This window comes from Physeter macrocephalus, chromosome 13 (genome assembly GCF_002837175.3).
Source record: "Physeter macrocephalus isolate SW-GA chromosome 13, ASM283717v5, whole genome shotgun sequence".
Taxonomy (NCBI): domain Eukaryota; kingdom Metazoa; phylum Chordata; class Mammalia; order Artiodactyla; family Physeteridae; genus Physeter; species Physeter macrocephalus.
In genome coordinates this window covers 12,352,472-12,369,965 of record NC_041226.1, presented here as the reverse complement: position 1 = coordinate 12,369,965, position 17,494 = coordinate 12,352,472, and the positions used below count along the sequence as shown (strand labels likewise).

The 17,494-nt window shown below is 41.4% G+C and overlaps 1 protein-coding gene across 3 annotated transcripts in view; it reads left to right on the top strand.

The window, feature by feature from the left end:
- Positions 1-17,494, top strand: part of DCLK1 (doublecortin like kinase 1) — a 334,804-nt gene that overhangs the window by 293,428 nt on the left and 23,882 nt on the right. For 2 of the 3 annotated variants that reach the window (XM_028497940.2, XM_024125852.3), the window contains exons 12-15: positions 4,775-4,908; positions 6,640-6,717; positions 7,079-7,175; positions 9,445-9,525. In XM_028497940.2, the coding sequence (XP_028353741.1) occupies positions 4,775-4,908; positions 6,640-6,717; positions 7,079-7,175; positions 9,445-9,525 (390 nt within the window). The remainder of the gene's footprint in view (positions 1-4,774; positions 4,909-6,639; positions 6,718-7,078; positions 7,176-9,444; positions 9,526-17,494) is intronic. The other variant, XM_028497941.1, reaches the window with a different exon arrangement.

Sequence of the window (17,494 nt, the reverse complement as noted above, 5' to 3'; positions counted from 1 at the left end):
TTTGCAAAATAATTCCCTGCATAAATGTTGTTACACTTCACTTCTTAAAGATTAAAGGTTAAATTTAATCCACTGGTTTTAGGAAACATCATAAAGGCCAAATACCTTGGCTAGAAGAAAATCAATGTCTTTTTTTAAAAGATACCATATTTGTTAAAAAGTAAATTCACTTTTTTTTCATGGCTTTGTCAATTTCATGCCAGTTTTGTTAAATTCTATTTGGTGAAATAATTTTTAGTACCTCCTGAGCTCCTCTGTGAAAACGATTTCAGTGGTTACTAACGATTCATTAGCCAGCATTTCAACAGGGTTTTCCTTGAATTCATACTATCATTGAGAATTGTGTTCGTTCCAACACATCTGTTATATTAGTCAGCTCTTAGTTCTCTATTATGGGAATCTCAGAAACCGTTTGACTGGGTTCACGTTATCTGTGAATTTTCACATTATTTTATGGCCACCGGCTGCATTTTATGACTATATTAAATCTTTTATTTTTTTCAAATAACTTTTTCAGATGGTCTCAGTTTCTGATCCAAGGGAAATCAGGCATATGCCCAAACATCTACTGTTCAGCAAGTTACAGCCACTGCGAAACCCCAAATAAACGAAAAAGAAACAAAAATAAAACTTCTTTAAAAAAGAAATTCCTGTGTGAAATAGCAGTATGCCAAAAACCTACGTACCTAACCTTTCACTAGATCTATTCTTGGTAGGACATGCCTTCAGCTTTTAATTGGAACCTTTTTCATAATTGTTGCCATTTAACACATTTAGTCTGTCAAATCATGGGATGTCTTTATAGCCATATAATAAACCCTAGAGAACAACTTTTCTGACTGTAGCCATCTGCAGTGATCACAAGAGTAGCTTACAAAATACTGACAGTCTTTATGGTAATAGGATACATATGGCAGCCCACAATTATGTGTAGCTGCATTCAATTAGTGTTGTACAATTACACAGTTTTATTGCTTAGTTAAAACAGTGAAAGCACTACATACTGGGTAATTTGCACTAATCCCCGTCTCTTTAATAGCCCCTCGTTGTTTAAAACGTGGGGGGAGCATCTACAGTATTTAAAGGGCGTGGGATGAACATAAAATTATATCTCATGTTGTGAATACTCTTTGACTGGCAATTAACGTACCCCACCTCACGTGTGGCGCGTATGTTATGGAGGCTTTAAAATACAGTCACAGCAAAAAAGTTCTTCTTACACCAGAACCCCACTTGCTGGGTCAGCCTGTCCAAGCTTATACTTGCGGCCTGTTAAGGTTCTTTCTGAAAGAAGGTCAGGATGAGGAGACAAGCTAAGGAAGTCGATTCAGAGAGTGGGAGAAGCCAAGGACTGTGTTTTGGATGCGAATGTGTTAGAAGCTTTTCCGACTCCTAACGTTTAATTAAAAACTTAGTTCAAAGTGAATTTATAGCTGCCATTTGGGAAAATACTTTCTGGAGATGGTTTTGTGAGGATGTGTGTGTGTGTGTGCACGTGCACGTTTGAAACACATGTATTCAGCAATCTGTGATTTTTAACAAAGTTTTAATTACATTTTGAAATGGCCTCAATCCTGCCCCTCTGTAAATGGCTTGGTAAGAAATAAGAGTGAGCACACTTCAGGCGGCGGCAGGCGCTCTGGGGAGTCCAGTTGTGAGGTGGGCCCATTGCAGCACTTAGGAAAGGCGCTCTCCCAGGGGAGGAGAGGAAACACTACAATATATTCTTCTGTATCCTTCTCCCCAAGTGTTGACAGAGAAAAACCCAAAGCAACCTTGTTTCCTGCCCTGCCTGACGGTAAGTTAAGTTAAACAGAATTCCAAATGAGAGGCCTGGGCGTTTATTCACCTGCAAAAACATTTTGCTGAAGCATTTCAAATGTACTTGGGTCTAGAAATGTTTTCAATTATGTGGATTAGGCCTTTGTCTCTCAGTTCTTACTGTCTCTCATAAGCATCACTTTAACCTCTTTATATGTTCATGAAAATTCTACTATATGGTTTTCAAAGCAAAAAAAAAAGGGATATGTAGAAGTGATTAAAGAGAGATGAAAAGAACATTAAAATGATAGATTCTACATATTTCATTTAAATGATGCTGGTTTATTTTAAGAGAATTATTACTGTTAAATAATCTTCATTTTCTTTAGGTAAGTTTTTAGTGCTTTTTTTCTTCGTTATTGAAACTTCGAACTTTATTGCTCAGCTATATTAAATATAACTGGCATATGGCTATATGTAAGATGGAATTCCTATTAAAATGTAGATGCTTAAAAAGAAAGCCTTTGGTACATGGAAGAGAATTATGTGGTCATATTCTGAACTAAAATGTGACTTATTACTGCATCTGCCAACATCTGCTTTTGTCCAACTTTGGAATAGAGTTGGGTGATTATGGATAGTATGTTTAGAAAAAACGCCACAGAATCTCTGTATAAATGGAGCTGTGTAATTTGAAATCTGCACCACCTCACAAAACATGCACCATGAACGTCTGGACCTAACAGAACATCAAAGCAAGAGGTTATTCTGTATTTTAGAAAGGTTATTGGTAACAAAATGGAATTAGGGAAGTAAACAATTCTGCTCTGTCTGGGAAATAAACTAGATGATCTACTAGGTATTTCCAGCTCAGATTTCTTTTCATGAAAAACATTTGCTTGTCTTTTGAATGACCTGAATGGCTGACATGCTAAGACTACAATTTAGGGATTTCTTTTGCCTGAGAGCATTTAGACTGGGGAGGATATTGTGTTTTGTAGCTCTGAGGCCTAAAAGTCCATGACTCAAACTTGTTTATGCTGACCAGGGCTGGATGGCTGCTTCATTAAACTAGGGAGGACAGTGTCCATCTAAGAGGACAACTGGGCAAAGCCACATCTGTGGGGGACATACAGCTGTCCTTGCCCTAACAACCCAGGTGCAGGTGGCCCTGAAAGCCTCTGGATACCTGCCCGAGGGCAGCCCAGACTTGATCGTGGTTGAGCCCTCAGGGAGAGGACTCCATGTTCTGAATGTGGAGAAAATGTAAACAAATATTTTCTGCCCAGAAGTGACACAGTCTCTCCAGAGAGGAGGATCTGACTGCCTTTTTTTCTGCCAAAACAGTTAGATCCAAATGATCATTGCTGATACTGCAGCTTAGCTGGCCAAACATCTGCACTTGATGCTGCAGTGAACTGAAAAGTGAAATCTACTTCTTCCAAAGGAAGGCAGACATGGTGTTTGAACGGTAGCGGTGCTCCTAATGTGTGGAGATGTGCCTCGCTGTGCGTGAGGTTCAAACTGCTGTAGCAAGTACAAATGATCATAGAGCGATAACAGGAGAAAATGCAGGCCTCGACTGGCTGGATGAATTATTTTGATGTACGTGGAAAACTTCGCCATTTCCTTGAGGCATCTCCTGGCGACTGCCTTTTACTGTGGCTCTCTTTTCTGTATCTCTTGATTCCAGTGGAGGGCTCTGAATTAGAATTCTGAATGCCCTTTGATCGTGTCTTTGAAATAATAGACGTTGTTTGGCATACCTTTTAGAACAGATCCATTTGGTTTGATTGTGGGCTAGAATTAAAGCAGTTTAAATACTTGCCTATGGTCACATGCATCCTTTTCTTGATTTGTTGGGTGAAAGACTAGAGATTTTTACTGCCTTAATAAGGAAACCTGGACAGAATGCTGACTCTGCACCTGATAAATCTTCCCAAATTGCCACAGGTGAAATGAAATGTTAATATCCCTTTCAATTATTAATAAAAAAATGTAAATGGATCTTGTTGGAAAAGTGGGGCACTGAAAATAAGGTATTTTAATAGACATGTAGATTTTTTGTTCAATTTACTAAAGAATTGCATTTTTAAAGCTTCTGATATATTAAAATGAAGAGGTAATTATTTTCATAAATTGGAGATTTTACACTACAAACTTGCTGTAATTCATTGTATTCTGCAAATCAATTTGAAATGTAGCAAACATCAAACACAGATAAGCAAAAGGAAGAAAAATCTCCTGTCATCTTACTACCCAGAGACAGACACACCAATATGATGTTCTTCCAGACGTTTTTCTTTGTACATATTTTTTTCTTTAATAGACATTTTATGCAAACCAGTCTGAAGTCTGTCCTCACTTCCCAAACTTGATTCATATCAATAAATGTAAACCCACATCACCATTGTAATGGTCCTGTAGCCTCCCATTGTATGAACATACCGTAATTTATTTAACAAATTTCCATTTGCGGGTTCCTCACCATGTTTTCAATTCTGCAGTAATATAAAGATGTTCTTGTATGTATATCCTTGCACAATTGCCTGATTTTTTATTTTATAATAAATACAGGTAAAAAATTAATATACCAAAACCTCAATTAAATAGAGTCAGGAGACCAGAAGCGGCGTTCTCACTCTGTGTGATCATAGCAGAGCCCAACAGGAAGAAGAAAGACTCCTCTTTTTTCCTGGCAAGGACTCAACCCATGAAAAGCCATGGACTCCTCGTTTTCTACAACCCTCCCAACTTCCTTTTCCTCTTTGTAAATGCATCTCCCTCCCTTGCTGTGTGGGGACTTGGACATGACTTGCCATGGGTGCAGACCCCGAATTGCAATTCTGTGCTGATCCAGAATAAACCCATCTCTGCTAGAGAAAACACCTGGCAGTCTATTTGTTTTAGATCAACATATATTAAATTTAAACCACAGTGTCCTTCATTTCTTCAGGAAAGAACTTTTGAGCTCTTGGTTTTAAGGCAATTTCACTTTTTACTTTTACTTTAGGTGTACGAACACCAAGACGGCAGCAAATCGCTGAAGCTGGGCGACTTTGGACTGGCCACCATTGTAGACGGCCCCCTGTACACCGTGTGCGGCACCCCGACATATGTGGCCCCTGAAATCATTGCAGAGACCGGGTAAACACTTCTTGTGTATTTACTGCAGTGCTGTGCTTGCAAAAGAGCTAGTTGGCTTCAAGGGTAGAAGAAATAGGAGTGTCCTGTCCCATCCAGACAGAACTAGTTATCAGATAGTCTTCACTTGTTTTTTTGTTTTTTTTTTTTGACTTGAAAGTGGGAGCCATTTTCTCTGTTTTCCCCATCAAGTTGCCAGTTACTACAATCTTGTTTAAGGTTTCCTTTTGGCCTTTGTTAAAGGTAGAATGGCAGTTATTAACCCCTTAGTAAAAAATGTTTGGACTACCAGAGAAACATACAGTGATGGTAATTAACTAGCTATTGGAGAAAAAAGAAACAGACACCGCTGTGTGCAGTGAGTACAGTCTACTGTGGTTACTTCTCTCAGCTGTCCTTATTCTCCAGTTCGGGTCCCATTTTGGGTCCCATTTTGGTCCTCTTGGCAGTCCATTGATTATCTGTGGAGTGCAGCTACCCTCAGGCATCTGAGGGCCACTGGGAATTGGCTGGTTTCTGAGTGCAGCTGACACAGATGAATGAAAATCTCTAGAATGGGGGGAGATTGTGGGGTGGCCTAATGCTTACTAAGGACCTACTACTATATGCCAGGTTCCTTTAGTTAATTCTTACTCTTCCAATAGATGATATGATTCCCATTTTGCATCTGCATAAACTCAGTCTCTGATGATTGACTTATAAGCTCATGACTAGATGGTAGCTGAGTCCGCATTTGAACTCAGGTCTAGGTGAGTAAAAGGCTCTTTCAGTAAAGAGCCTCATTTCTTGCCAAGGATCATCAGCAGGGTTCTGAAGCACTGTCCTTAAACAGAAGGTTGGGGGAAGGGTGAGCCAGCAAGGAGAGACAGCCTATTTCTTCCATTGGTGGCACCAACCCAAACCTAACAATCTAGGTAGTATCTTCCACTGTGACAGGTGGAGATAGTTTTTCTGCTTGTACCATAGACCAGAAAGGCAGAAATACAGAACAGATGAGAGGAGAAATCCCCAGAGTGAGATGTGAGGTAATGAGCACTTTTTTATTCATCAAATTTGAGTCAATTGCGAGCCCACAGTCTATGGCCATGCCTGACCTCCCTCGAGGCAATGCCATTATCTCTGGTGGGTGCTCTGATGGCCTGCTGCGAAGGAGTGGTGTGCGGTTGAAGGAAGATTTGGTCCGGCTCTTGAAAACCTTGGCTGGAACTCAGCTGTGCCACTAATTGTGAGATCTTGAGCAAAATTATTTACCCTCTGAACCTCGGGTTTCTCTTCTTTAAAATAGGCAGTAATATTTGTTCTGTACAAATTACAGAGTTGTTGGGAAAACAAAATCAGATAACGTATGTCAGTCGGTGCTTTATAAATTGGAAAATGTCTTATGTGTAATTATTATTTCTAAAATTCAGGAGTGAAATAGTCTCAGGGGTCCATCTCTACCTGAAAATTGATACGACTATAATAAACATTTTTGCTGAAACCCTTCACTTACTGATATTTAGATATGAAGGTAGGCATATTTTTTAGTCATGTGCCTTAGATAGTCTTTTTTTTTTTAATTCTTTTCTTGAATTCTGTTAAGCCAGTGGGTTGTAGTTTAGTGTTTGTTGTGGGTTTTTAAAATTTTGCTTGGTTTGGGTTCTGGTTTATGATAGAAGAGTCATTTATTTTACCATGCCCCATAATTTGTCCTGGCCTGACTTTGCTAACTCTGACATCACTTACTTTTTTCAGATATGGCCTCAAGGTGGACATCTGGGCAGCTGGTGTAATCACTTACATCCTGCTCTGTGGTTTCCCTCCATTCCGTGGGTACGGGCAGCGATCTTTTATTCAGCACCAACAAAGCATTTCTCCCTTCTATGAATGATCCATTCGGCCTCCCCGCACAAAGGAGCCTACAGCTGGAAAAGAACATAAGAACTTGTTATTTTTTCCATGTTGTGCACGCTAATTTACATGCCTTCCATAAATCTTCCTCATATAATTTAAAAACTCATTCCTTCTTGATTTGCCAAAACAGTTCCATACTGACATTTTGAATTGCTTAAAAACACACATTTTACACATTTGCGGGGAAAGGAAGGGCTTCAATGCGTAAGAATGAAAAGATATACCCTGACTTGGCATTTTCCTGCTGTTTATTCCTCGTTGTTGTCCTTCATCTAAACAGAAGCGGTGATGACCAGGAGGTGCTTTTTGATCAGATTTTGATGGGGCAAGTGGACTTCCCTTCTCCATACTGGGATAACGTTTCTGATTCTGCAAAGGTAGGTTTCCAGTGCCTTCCTCTTCCTTACAGCCTGTGTCTCAATGGAATTATTGATTCTGAATCAAAGAAACATATGATATTGTAAATATGATTTCTGTATGCATTTTAGTCATAATTACTAACTTTCCCAAGAGCTCACATTCAAAAAGTCATCTGTCCATAGCCATCCCAACTCATCAACTCCTTCTGCTTCCCTGGCTCATCCCTCCCTGTGGTCACTCCAGCTGTATTGCTGTAGCCTGTAGTTATGCCCTGCCCACACCTGGCTTGAGCCCACCTCAGACTTCTGTATAGCTTATTGCTTCACCTCTCTTGGGTCTTGACTTAATGTCATCTTCTCAGTGAAGCTTTCCCAGACCCTGTTTCCAACTGCAGCTCTTAACCCCTACCTGGCTGACCTTATCGTCCTTTGCTTTATTCTTCTCTGTAACACTTACACTCTATGTCCATCTGGTATACCATCTAACTACCTCTCTGTATCTGTCTACTTATCTAGATAGATACAGATAGGTGGATATATTGTATTTATGTAGTTTATTTTCTAACGCTCCTCACTAGGGTGTAATTTCTATCAAGACAAGGATTTTTGCCTATTGTATTCATTGCTGTATCATCAGTGCCTAAATAGTGACCAGCAACTAACTGATGCTCAACGTATATTGAATGAATGAATGAATAAATGAATGAGTGAATTAAACAGTTAATCAATTAAAGTGGAGAAAGCACAACATGGGTTAAGATGATCAAGAAAGACATCATGGGGAAGCTATGATGTAACTTGGACCTTGAAAGATAGCCAGGATTTAGAGGCAGAGGAGAACAAAGCGTATGGTTTTGGTCCCATTAAACTAAAAGATCAATCTCTAGGAAAATTGCAAAAATCTCACACAGAGACATTAGTAGACCCTGAAATAGAAAATGAAAACTTTTAAATTGGTCCCTTAAAATTATGTCTCCAAGCATTGACTTAAATTTTTTGGAAAACTGATGTTGAGAACGAATTATCTTTTGATTATTCAATATTCATGCCTTTCCTTTTGCTGTGTCCTGAGTATGAGTTCAATTTAAAATCTGACTCATTAGGCCTGGCCACTTTCCATGGAAAATGATGCATACTGGGCCCAAATCTCTCCTTTTCTTCAACTGTCCAGGAATCTACCTCTAGCCATAGGAAAATGTGGGGAATTGAGAGAAGTGTCAGAGAAAAGCCACAAAGGTAAAAGGAGATGGGATGATACAGCCACAGAGGTGGGGCTGGAGGTGTTTTCACCTGTGAGCAGACAGTTCAGGAACCTGTCCCAAGTCTCAGTGCTGTCACTTCATAACTCAGGGGCTCGAAGTCACTGACAGATAGGACTATCTCCTGCACCCCCGTGGCGCCTGCAAAGAGCATCACACATAGTAGTTGCTTTAATTGAGTCCTGGCCCAAGTTAGAAAGTGAAGGTAGAAGCTCTGCATCACTGGAAATAAATCATCCGTGTCACGGAGCGGTACTCAGAGCCTATGCATATGAGGGACCAGGTAACGTGCACCTAACCATTTTGTTACACGGGAACTTCTAATCCAAAGTAGACCAAAGTAGACAGAATCTGTCTGACAGACTCATCATTAAAGCCAAAGCCGTGCTTTTCTGGTTCAAATAAATTTGAGCTCATGGGGGAGATTCATTAATTTCAGAACCATTTAATCATTTGCTTCATAATGGTTCTATTTTACTTTCATTGATTGATCTGGAAATTTCTGAAGCATTTTTAACAGATTTCCTCTGAATTCTTCGGCTACTAAAGAATAGTTTCTATTTTACCAACTAGCTGTTGGCAATTCCTTATGTCTTTCCTCATTCCTTTCTTTCAAACCAAAATATGCCCTCTTGCAGTTAGAAGGAAAAAAATCCATTTTTCCTTTCAGCTGCCAAAGTGAAATTTTAAAGTGTTTTAAAAATGTGATTTCTATATTAAATAATTTGGAATCTGTCTTTAAAGTGCAAAATACTTTATTTCCTTTCTACTAAAAATATTTTTAAGAAATTGATTTTAATATCAATTTATTTTTTTCTCTCAACTACAAGCTATATATTTATAATTCCAAAAATTCACCTTTCCTTTAAAAGGTGTTAGGTAGCTATAGGTAAGTTGAGTTGATATATTCAAGGTTTAGCGCTTTTACAGATGTTTTCCAAATGAAAAGAGAACCTCTGCTCTTGAAAACGCCCGGATTTTTACCTTCAATGTTAGACACAAATGGCATTGAATGTTTCCTTTCACAGGAGCTCATTACCATGATGCTGTTGGTGGATGTAGATCAGCGATTTTCAGCCGTGCAGGTCCTCGAACATCCCTGGGTTAATGTAAGTAACTTCCTCCCTTCCCTGTATTTACTCCAAACATTCCTTTCTCAAATTGCAGCTTTCCTAATGATGTTGCCTCCTTTTTAAAGTGTGGTGTTTGTGTCTGTTCCTCCCTCTCAAACATGCCAGAACAGTTACAGGATCTCAGCCTTGTTCCACAAGGCCCTCTGATGTATCTGTGCTGACATGTGTTCTCACGGTCCCTTGCACAGAGCATTTCATTTGATTCAGACGGGACTGCCTTCTACCGGGGAACTGCATCCTATGGTCCAGATTAGGGCTGCATCCATCAATAATACAGAGCAGATTTTCTGAGTCAGTGCTGCTTTTGCATCATTTCTACCAAATATAGCAGTGACCCAAGGGTCCCCGCATCAGCGCTGGAGTTCTCCAGTGCAGCACTTCTCAAACTTGTCTGTGCTCACAAGTCACGGGGGCGGGAGCGGGGGGATGCTTATTAAAATGCAGATTGTAATGTAGTAGATGTGAGGCTCTGAATTTCTAAAAGCTCCCAGATGCTGCTGCTGCTATCTGAGTACAAGGTCTGATGAAATTTCTTTAGCTATGAAAGGATTCTCCAGAGCAGAGTCATTATTTGTTGTCTCTCTCTCTATAACTGATTGAAAAGATTTGTTTTGAATAACAAGAATAATAAATACTTAGAGTGCTTAGCTTATAGTGTCTGCCCAAGGACCATTTAAGTACCTCACTTACATTAACTGATAACCCAGGGGCTGTTGGAACCCCTGCTGACATGTGTGGAAGTTCCATACCTGGGTCTAATGGTTCTTGCTACCAGAATAGAAGACAGACATAGATTTGGATATAGGTACGTACAGACATGGACAGGTATAAAATCATTAGCTCATTGATATGAATTTTGCCAGCTGCTTCGAGGGATCTGGCTGTAAGATGAAGGCAACAAAATGTTCCACTTCTCTGAATTATCACTTCGGTGATTAGTCAAGTGTATTTTCCCAAGATAACTAATGACTGAGAATGAAGTGTGGTTAAAAGCACAGTGTTGAGACAGACTGCATCTGAGGTGACAAGAGCTTGGGATCTTGTTCATGTTCTGCCACTTGATGCCCATGGGCCTAGGTTCCAGCACTTTACACGCCTGAACCTGGTTCCTCCCACCCCACTGGGAGGTTTTATATATATATAAATATATATATATATATATATATATATATGACAGGAGAATATACAGGAATGCGAGCGTGTATAGGTATACAGCTAAGGTTTGTTAAATATTTTTACACAGCAGAGCTTCCCAACTGGTGTACAGATGTGTGAAGATGTTAATCCCCTCAGCCCTTGGGATAGTCAGGCATGGCTGCCAGAGTCCAGGAGCTGTCACCTCCAGCCTTACGACCTTTGCATTTACCCCACGGTGCTGAACATAAGTTATCCTTTTCTATGGAGTTGGAAAGGTTAGGAAGCATCTCATGTAAGCCTAATAATAAGCCTACAAAAGAGGCAGGGTGGGTATTATTGTACCCATTTTACAAATGGAAAGACTGAGGCTGTGATGGATGACTCTTCCAAAGTAGCTGTGCTTATGGCTGAGCCAGAATTTGCAGGCAGGTGTCCTCACTTCAAGTCCTGTGCACTACACTGCATCACCCTCTCTCTGTTCTACATGAAAGCACTGTGAATCGTGCAGAAGAGTGCACTATACGTACACCAGCATCATTATAATGATTGTTCATACAAGGTCGCAGTCTTTCCAAAGTAACTTACCTGGGTCGTGGTGCCTCTCCCTTAGACGTGCGGGGTGGAAGAGGCACAGGCCAGCTGCAGGCTCTCCTAGTGGCAGCAGCTGGTTTGGACTGATCTACATGCTGATTGGTCCACAGACTGTCAAACTGCATGTTAGTGCTGGAAACACTGAGAGTGTGACCACACAGAATACAGTGGAAAATCTGAATTTGAAACACGGCCTTTGAAGGCTCACAAAGAGCCGTGGAGGAGAGAGATTACAAATAGCCATTTTAGATTTTGAAATACATTTTCATCAGAGGACACCCCTGTCGGGCCTGCTCTCCAGGAGCTCTGTCTGATACAACAGGCAGTCACATGGCAGTGAGAGAAGAGCCACCCCAGCTGGCCTGTGTGGGGAGGGTGCCCTGGAAGGCTTCCCAGAGGAGGAGATGCCAGAGCTTCTTCCTGGAGGAGGCTGGGAAGAGATGTCCCGCAGAGCCAGCTCAGGCAGGATATGGATATTTGCTCTAAGATAACTTTGTGAATGTGAGCACATTTGTCTATACATGTGAGGGGCCTGGGGTGTTACTGGAAACAAAATAATCCCTTACCCTGATTCCAGACCAAATGACCCCATATCAATATATTCCAACTCAGTTGGGTAGAGAAACAAAATTAAGACGACTTCTGGCTGTTGCCTTTGAAAAATTAGGTTGTTCGTTTTCCTAGGGCAGCGTATCCATGTCTCAGCGGTAACTTTCTTCCTTCTCAACCTGCTTTGTGCACATGGTCCCACTTTGCTGACAGTTAGGTTCTACAGCTCCCTCTGGACCTTAGACTTCTGCTGTCATTTTAGTTTTCCCTCTCAGATTCCCTAAAAACATTTTCTAAAAGCAAGGATAACATTTAAGGCATTGTCTAGGAGATTTAAAATTTTTAAATACCCTTTAATATAATTCTAACAGACCTTAGATTCTAAGGGGAAAAAAGATAGCGATTTTAGCAAAAAACAAATAAAGTGATTGCTTAACTTTTGAAATTACATAGAAAACAACTAAGTTAGAAAATTGATTATTTTCTTTATCTCAAAATAACAAATGAAAAAAATATGTATATAAGCATTCACAACCAGCATTTAGTGTTTGTTGAGGTCTCGAGTGCAATAATTGAACAACCCAACAATCAAAATAAATAAATTAGGAATGTCAAAGGAAGCCCATTTAACAAGACATGTTGCATTTGGCAGTCACATTATATCTGATCACTGCAGAGGGCGTTACCTAAGGGGGGAGAAGTAACAATAATTGTATGAGCCCTAAAGAAGTCGTCAGAAAGCTCTTCCCACGTTCCCGTGTGTCCTGATTTTCTCTATCGCATAAATGATGGCCCTTTTCACCTGGCGCACTTGGAATTGAAAAGGCAGTCTCGTGAAACAGAGAACAGAGCACAAGGGCAACAGAATAGAAAAATCTAGTCAGCAAAAGTCACTTGCTTTAACCTTACTCCAGGTGCTTCCTCTAGGCCCCCATTTATTTTTTTATACACTCTGAGTGCTCTTTGGTGTCCTGGACCTCTGCTCTGTTATCGGAAGAGCCATGAGTGAGGCCTCTCAGTGGATGGTTCTAACCAGCCAGAAGGACAAAGGCAGCATCAGCGTGCAGCCAGGTGTCCGGGAGAGGGATGTAGACCCCCGGAAGGAGTGCCCACTCACCTTGGGTAACCTTGGGACAGTCATTTCATGCCTTTGAACCTGTTTTTCTGTCTGTGAAATGGGAGATAACAGAATCAACTTCTCAGGTTATGAGGATGGAGAGAGGATTTTATATCTGAAAGCCCTGAGCAGACAGTCTTAAGTGCTCATACGCTGTAGGCACTTGGTAAATATTTGGTGAATTTGAGTCTGAAGAAGGCCGAAACTCCATCATCTGTGGCTACAAGCTGAAGAAATGGAAACTGTGATCAACGCTGGTGTGTGAGAAACTTGATTAAGGTGGAAACCCCTCATCCAAAAAAATGATCCTGTTTGTGTGCTCCGAACTCCACGTAGATAATGTGATTATCAGCTTGTTGCGTTCTCCAGTGTCACAGCCATCTCTTAAGGTAGCTGCAAAGTACCCACAGGAATTGCCCTAGCTAAATTTATTTACCTTATTACTCATATTGTGGAGAACCATATGATTTAGGCACATATCACATGAGAGTGGAATAGGCAGTAATAATATATCTGGATCATTCCAGGGATTAGGGAGAAGGTTGAGTCACTTTCTCCCCAAATGATATTTTGTTGGTAGGAAATGCAGGTTGGTGATTAAGTTCATAAGCTTAAATGACAGTTCCAAAGTTTTTTTTTTTGATGTGTAATTAGGATTAAATTATCAGCAATCTTTTTCAAATAGATTACTATTATTGGATTTTTATTTTCAAAGTTTTGACCTACCTTATCCCATTGTTATTCTCCTCATACCATAGACTGAAGGTCCATCTCAATACTACAATTCTACAAATCTGTGTTTTACCTTCAATGTTTTTCCTGATGAGGAAACTGAGGCTCAAAGAAGTCTTTAGCACGAAGCTCAGTGGGGTCTCTAGCACGAGGTCCGATTCCTGGGTTTTGCCTGTAGAGATTCTGATCCTAATCTGCACTGGCATCTGGGCATTGGGAATTTTAAAAGCTCCCAGGTGACTATAATGTGAGACCAATATAGAGAACCTCTGTCCTACTGGAAAGGACTGGTTTAAATAAGTCAAGTGTAGTTACTTAGCTGGTGCAAGACTTACTGTCATCTTCCTGGCCTTTAAATTTTATTTTACCTCCTTTTTCTCACGTACCTACTCTTTTGAAAAGATACTGCTAAGCCAAGATATTCAACAAGAAAAAAAGAACCCGAGGAAGAAGAAAAAACAAGAGCCTAGATATATGTTTTTTATTCTATGCTCATAAAAATCAGTGCTACCCATACAAAAATATATAAGCATTCCTCTAACTGTTGTTAGAATTTAAGAGAACCCCCAATGATACTGTAATAATAAATAAAACCACTTATCTGTATGTACAACTTATAAATAAAGTTGTAAATGATGACATGGAATTCCACTTTCCATTTGGGCATCTCATCCTCTCCTTTCTCTAAGGTGGATCTTAATTTACTTCACATTTTCTCCCCGAGAGCAGAGTGAATTGTAGACATAAAGGATACATAGGGCCAAGCTAAGAGATTCAGAAATCCTGGGATGTTGCCCAGCTGGGGAAGGTTAACAAGAGTCGAGGGGGCACACCCTGGCCTGTGAAGTGGACCCGCTACTGGAGAGTATGCTAATGTACCTGGGAGTGTTTAAAAACGAAGTCGGGATATTCTGGTAGTGAACTGCTCAAGACTGCCATGCTTCTCATAAATTTATAGCTATTATTAATACTAGAGTCTGGCAATGAGTAGACTGAAAACCAGATCCATGATTCAAAAACAAAACTCCATGAAGGGAGGAGGGTTTTCTAAAGCATGACCCCTGGAATGGTTTCCTGGAGGAAAGAGAGGAATTCACTCCGCTGAATGACTTCACAACCGAGCCCCCCAGCCCTCCTGATGGCTCCTCCCCAACATCCGCTAGAGGAGCGGAGACCAGGAGGCTAGGTCTCCTCCAGACAGCTGGGAGGGTTCATTTTCCATTTTGCAAACTAGTTTTGTTCTTGTCAGTTGCAACGCTCTGCCAAGGAGTGGATGGGGATTTCTAAATCAAAAACCGCTAACAAACCACAACCAGCCCGCGTCAAACTTCAGAAACTACTCCCGGAGACTACACACCAGAATGTATGGTAATAATACTAGAACTGTTTGTAGCATACTGCCAGGTTTGTCACGTTTGGAAAATTCATAGCACATTTTTGGCACATAATCTATTCACAATAGTGGCGATGAAGATGTATATATAAAAATGTACGTTTTTAATGGCCCTATTTATTTTATTGATGCAAGATAGTAAGTTAGCTAAATCTCCCTCATCAATCTGGATGCCTCAGGTACAGATTAGGGCCCTGCTAAGCCAGTTGCTTGTCTTTTAATCCAATTATGCTCAAAGCCTTCAAAATTGTTAGAGACTGCAGATTTTTTCGTTGCCGGTGTGTGTGTCTGTGTGTGTGTGTGTGCGCACTCGTGTATATGTGTTTTACCTTCTCTGGCGGAGGCACCTTAATTAATTGGGAAAAAATATCCTGAAATGTTTTAAGATTTATGAAGTCAAAAGCATCCCTGGCAACTTGTAAGGATTGTTTCACTACTTTCGTTGCTTCAACATGAACTAATAACCCATGGGAAGCTAAAACCTTCACTAGAATTTAAAGCTGGAGGCCTGAACCCCCAGGCCCCAGCATCTGAAAGAGTTGCTAGGAGTCTGACAGGAGATTAGGACCAGGACAGAGCTGGGAAATGGTAACAAAGTCCATTGTGAGGTTGGCGAGAGAGACAGCTTTTAGCTGGAAAACTGGCAGGAGAAAAAAAAGAGCCAGGTAAAGGGAAATTTCTGACAAAGATGGCAGTGGTGGGGGTGTGAGGAGATGGGACTGCAGTAAGGGCTGATTCTCCCTCAGGAAGTTAAGTAGAGGCTGCTCCGACGGAGTCCCTACTGTTTGTTTCCTCCATATTTGCCCTCATTCAGTCACAGGCCCACACTGTGACCCCAGGGCACCTTCCTGTCACCCTGTGTCAGCCAGGCCTTCCGGCACTGCCTGCTCCGCAGAGGATTCCAGAGCCCCGGCCCTCATGGGCCACATTCCCATATCCCAGATGAGGGGATGCCCAGCATCTCCTGGGCAGAGAAGTTTCTAATTTCTAACTACATTCCTGTGGGCCCCCGGAAGTGATCAGCATCCCTTTTACTGACCTCTGTCCAGATGCTTCCCAGGCTCCATTAAAGCCCTGTCCAAATACTCTCTGTTATTTTCAGCCCCTAATTCAGTCCTCCTTACCATCGTGTGACTTTCATCATGGAAAAGATGACTCATTGCGTCCTTCCATTTCACAATTCTGGACCTCTTTTAGTAACCAGTGCCCCTGATGCCCTTGACAGTGCAATGCAGTGTGGTGGGAAGACCACAGAGTTCCAGCCTGTTTCAGGCCTGACTCAGCCGGTTTCTAGCCCTGTGACCTTAAGCACATTTTTTAACCTCGCAGAGCCTCAGTTTGCTCATCTTCAAAATGGGACTAACAATGCATGTTGTAGAAGGTAATCTGAGGATTAAGGAGATCGTATATGTAACTTGTTAGCCACATAATGGGTTATCTCATGTCACCTTCCTCTCCGTGCCTTTGTCTTTTAACTCTGCTCCCCTCCTTACCCTTTTCTCTCCTTACTATTTTATAATCTAAAGCTCATACAAATTGCTTTGCCTTACGTAGCCTGGAGCTCTATTAAGAAATGACTAGAAGTACCTGTATAATTTGGGGAGTGAGGCCCAATGGGGCACCACTGTATCCGGCTTCCCCCTTTCCTTCAGGCGGAACCCCAAATTATGCCCGAGATATGACACTTGTAAGACTTTCAGTAAAGGCACATCATTTCATCCCTTGTCAAATGTTTAACTCCTCCCCAAAGTCTAATTTAGATTCCAAGGGCTGTTGTTTCATACATCATTAAAAAAAAAAAAAAGTGTTTTACATACGCCATTGAATTCACCCTTGTGTTTAAAACTCTAGCCTGTATAATCCTAATTCTCTGTGGTTGTCCTGCGACTTCTCTTTCACTTGTAGAGTCGGGAAGTGAATAAAGGGAGGGTGGTCCTTCACACTTCCTGCACTTACACCCCTCTTATTTTTTTAAATGTTTTAAATTTTTATTTATTTATTTATTTTTGGCTGCGTTGGGTCTTCGTTGCTGCGCGCGGGCTTTCTCTAGTTGCGGCGAGCGGGGGCTACTCTTTGTTGCGGTGCGCGGGCTTCTCACTGCAGTGGCTTCTCTTGTTGCGGAGCTCGGGCTCTAGGCACACGGGCTTCAGTAGTTGTGGCTCGCAGGCCCTAGAGCGCAGGCTCAGTAGTTGTGGCGCACGGGCTTAGTTGCTCCGCGGCAGGTGGGATCTTCCCGGACCAGGGAATGAACCCGTGTCCCCTGCATTGGCAGGCGGGTTCTTAACCACCGCGCCACCAGGGAAGCCCCACACCCCTGTTATTAAAGAGCACTGCTTGATTCCTAATTGAGACCAAGGCTTCCAGCTCCAGCTGTTCTGGGGACTCATCTGTGGCCAGTTCTCTCCTGCTCTTTCAGCTTTCTCGCC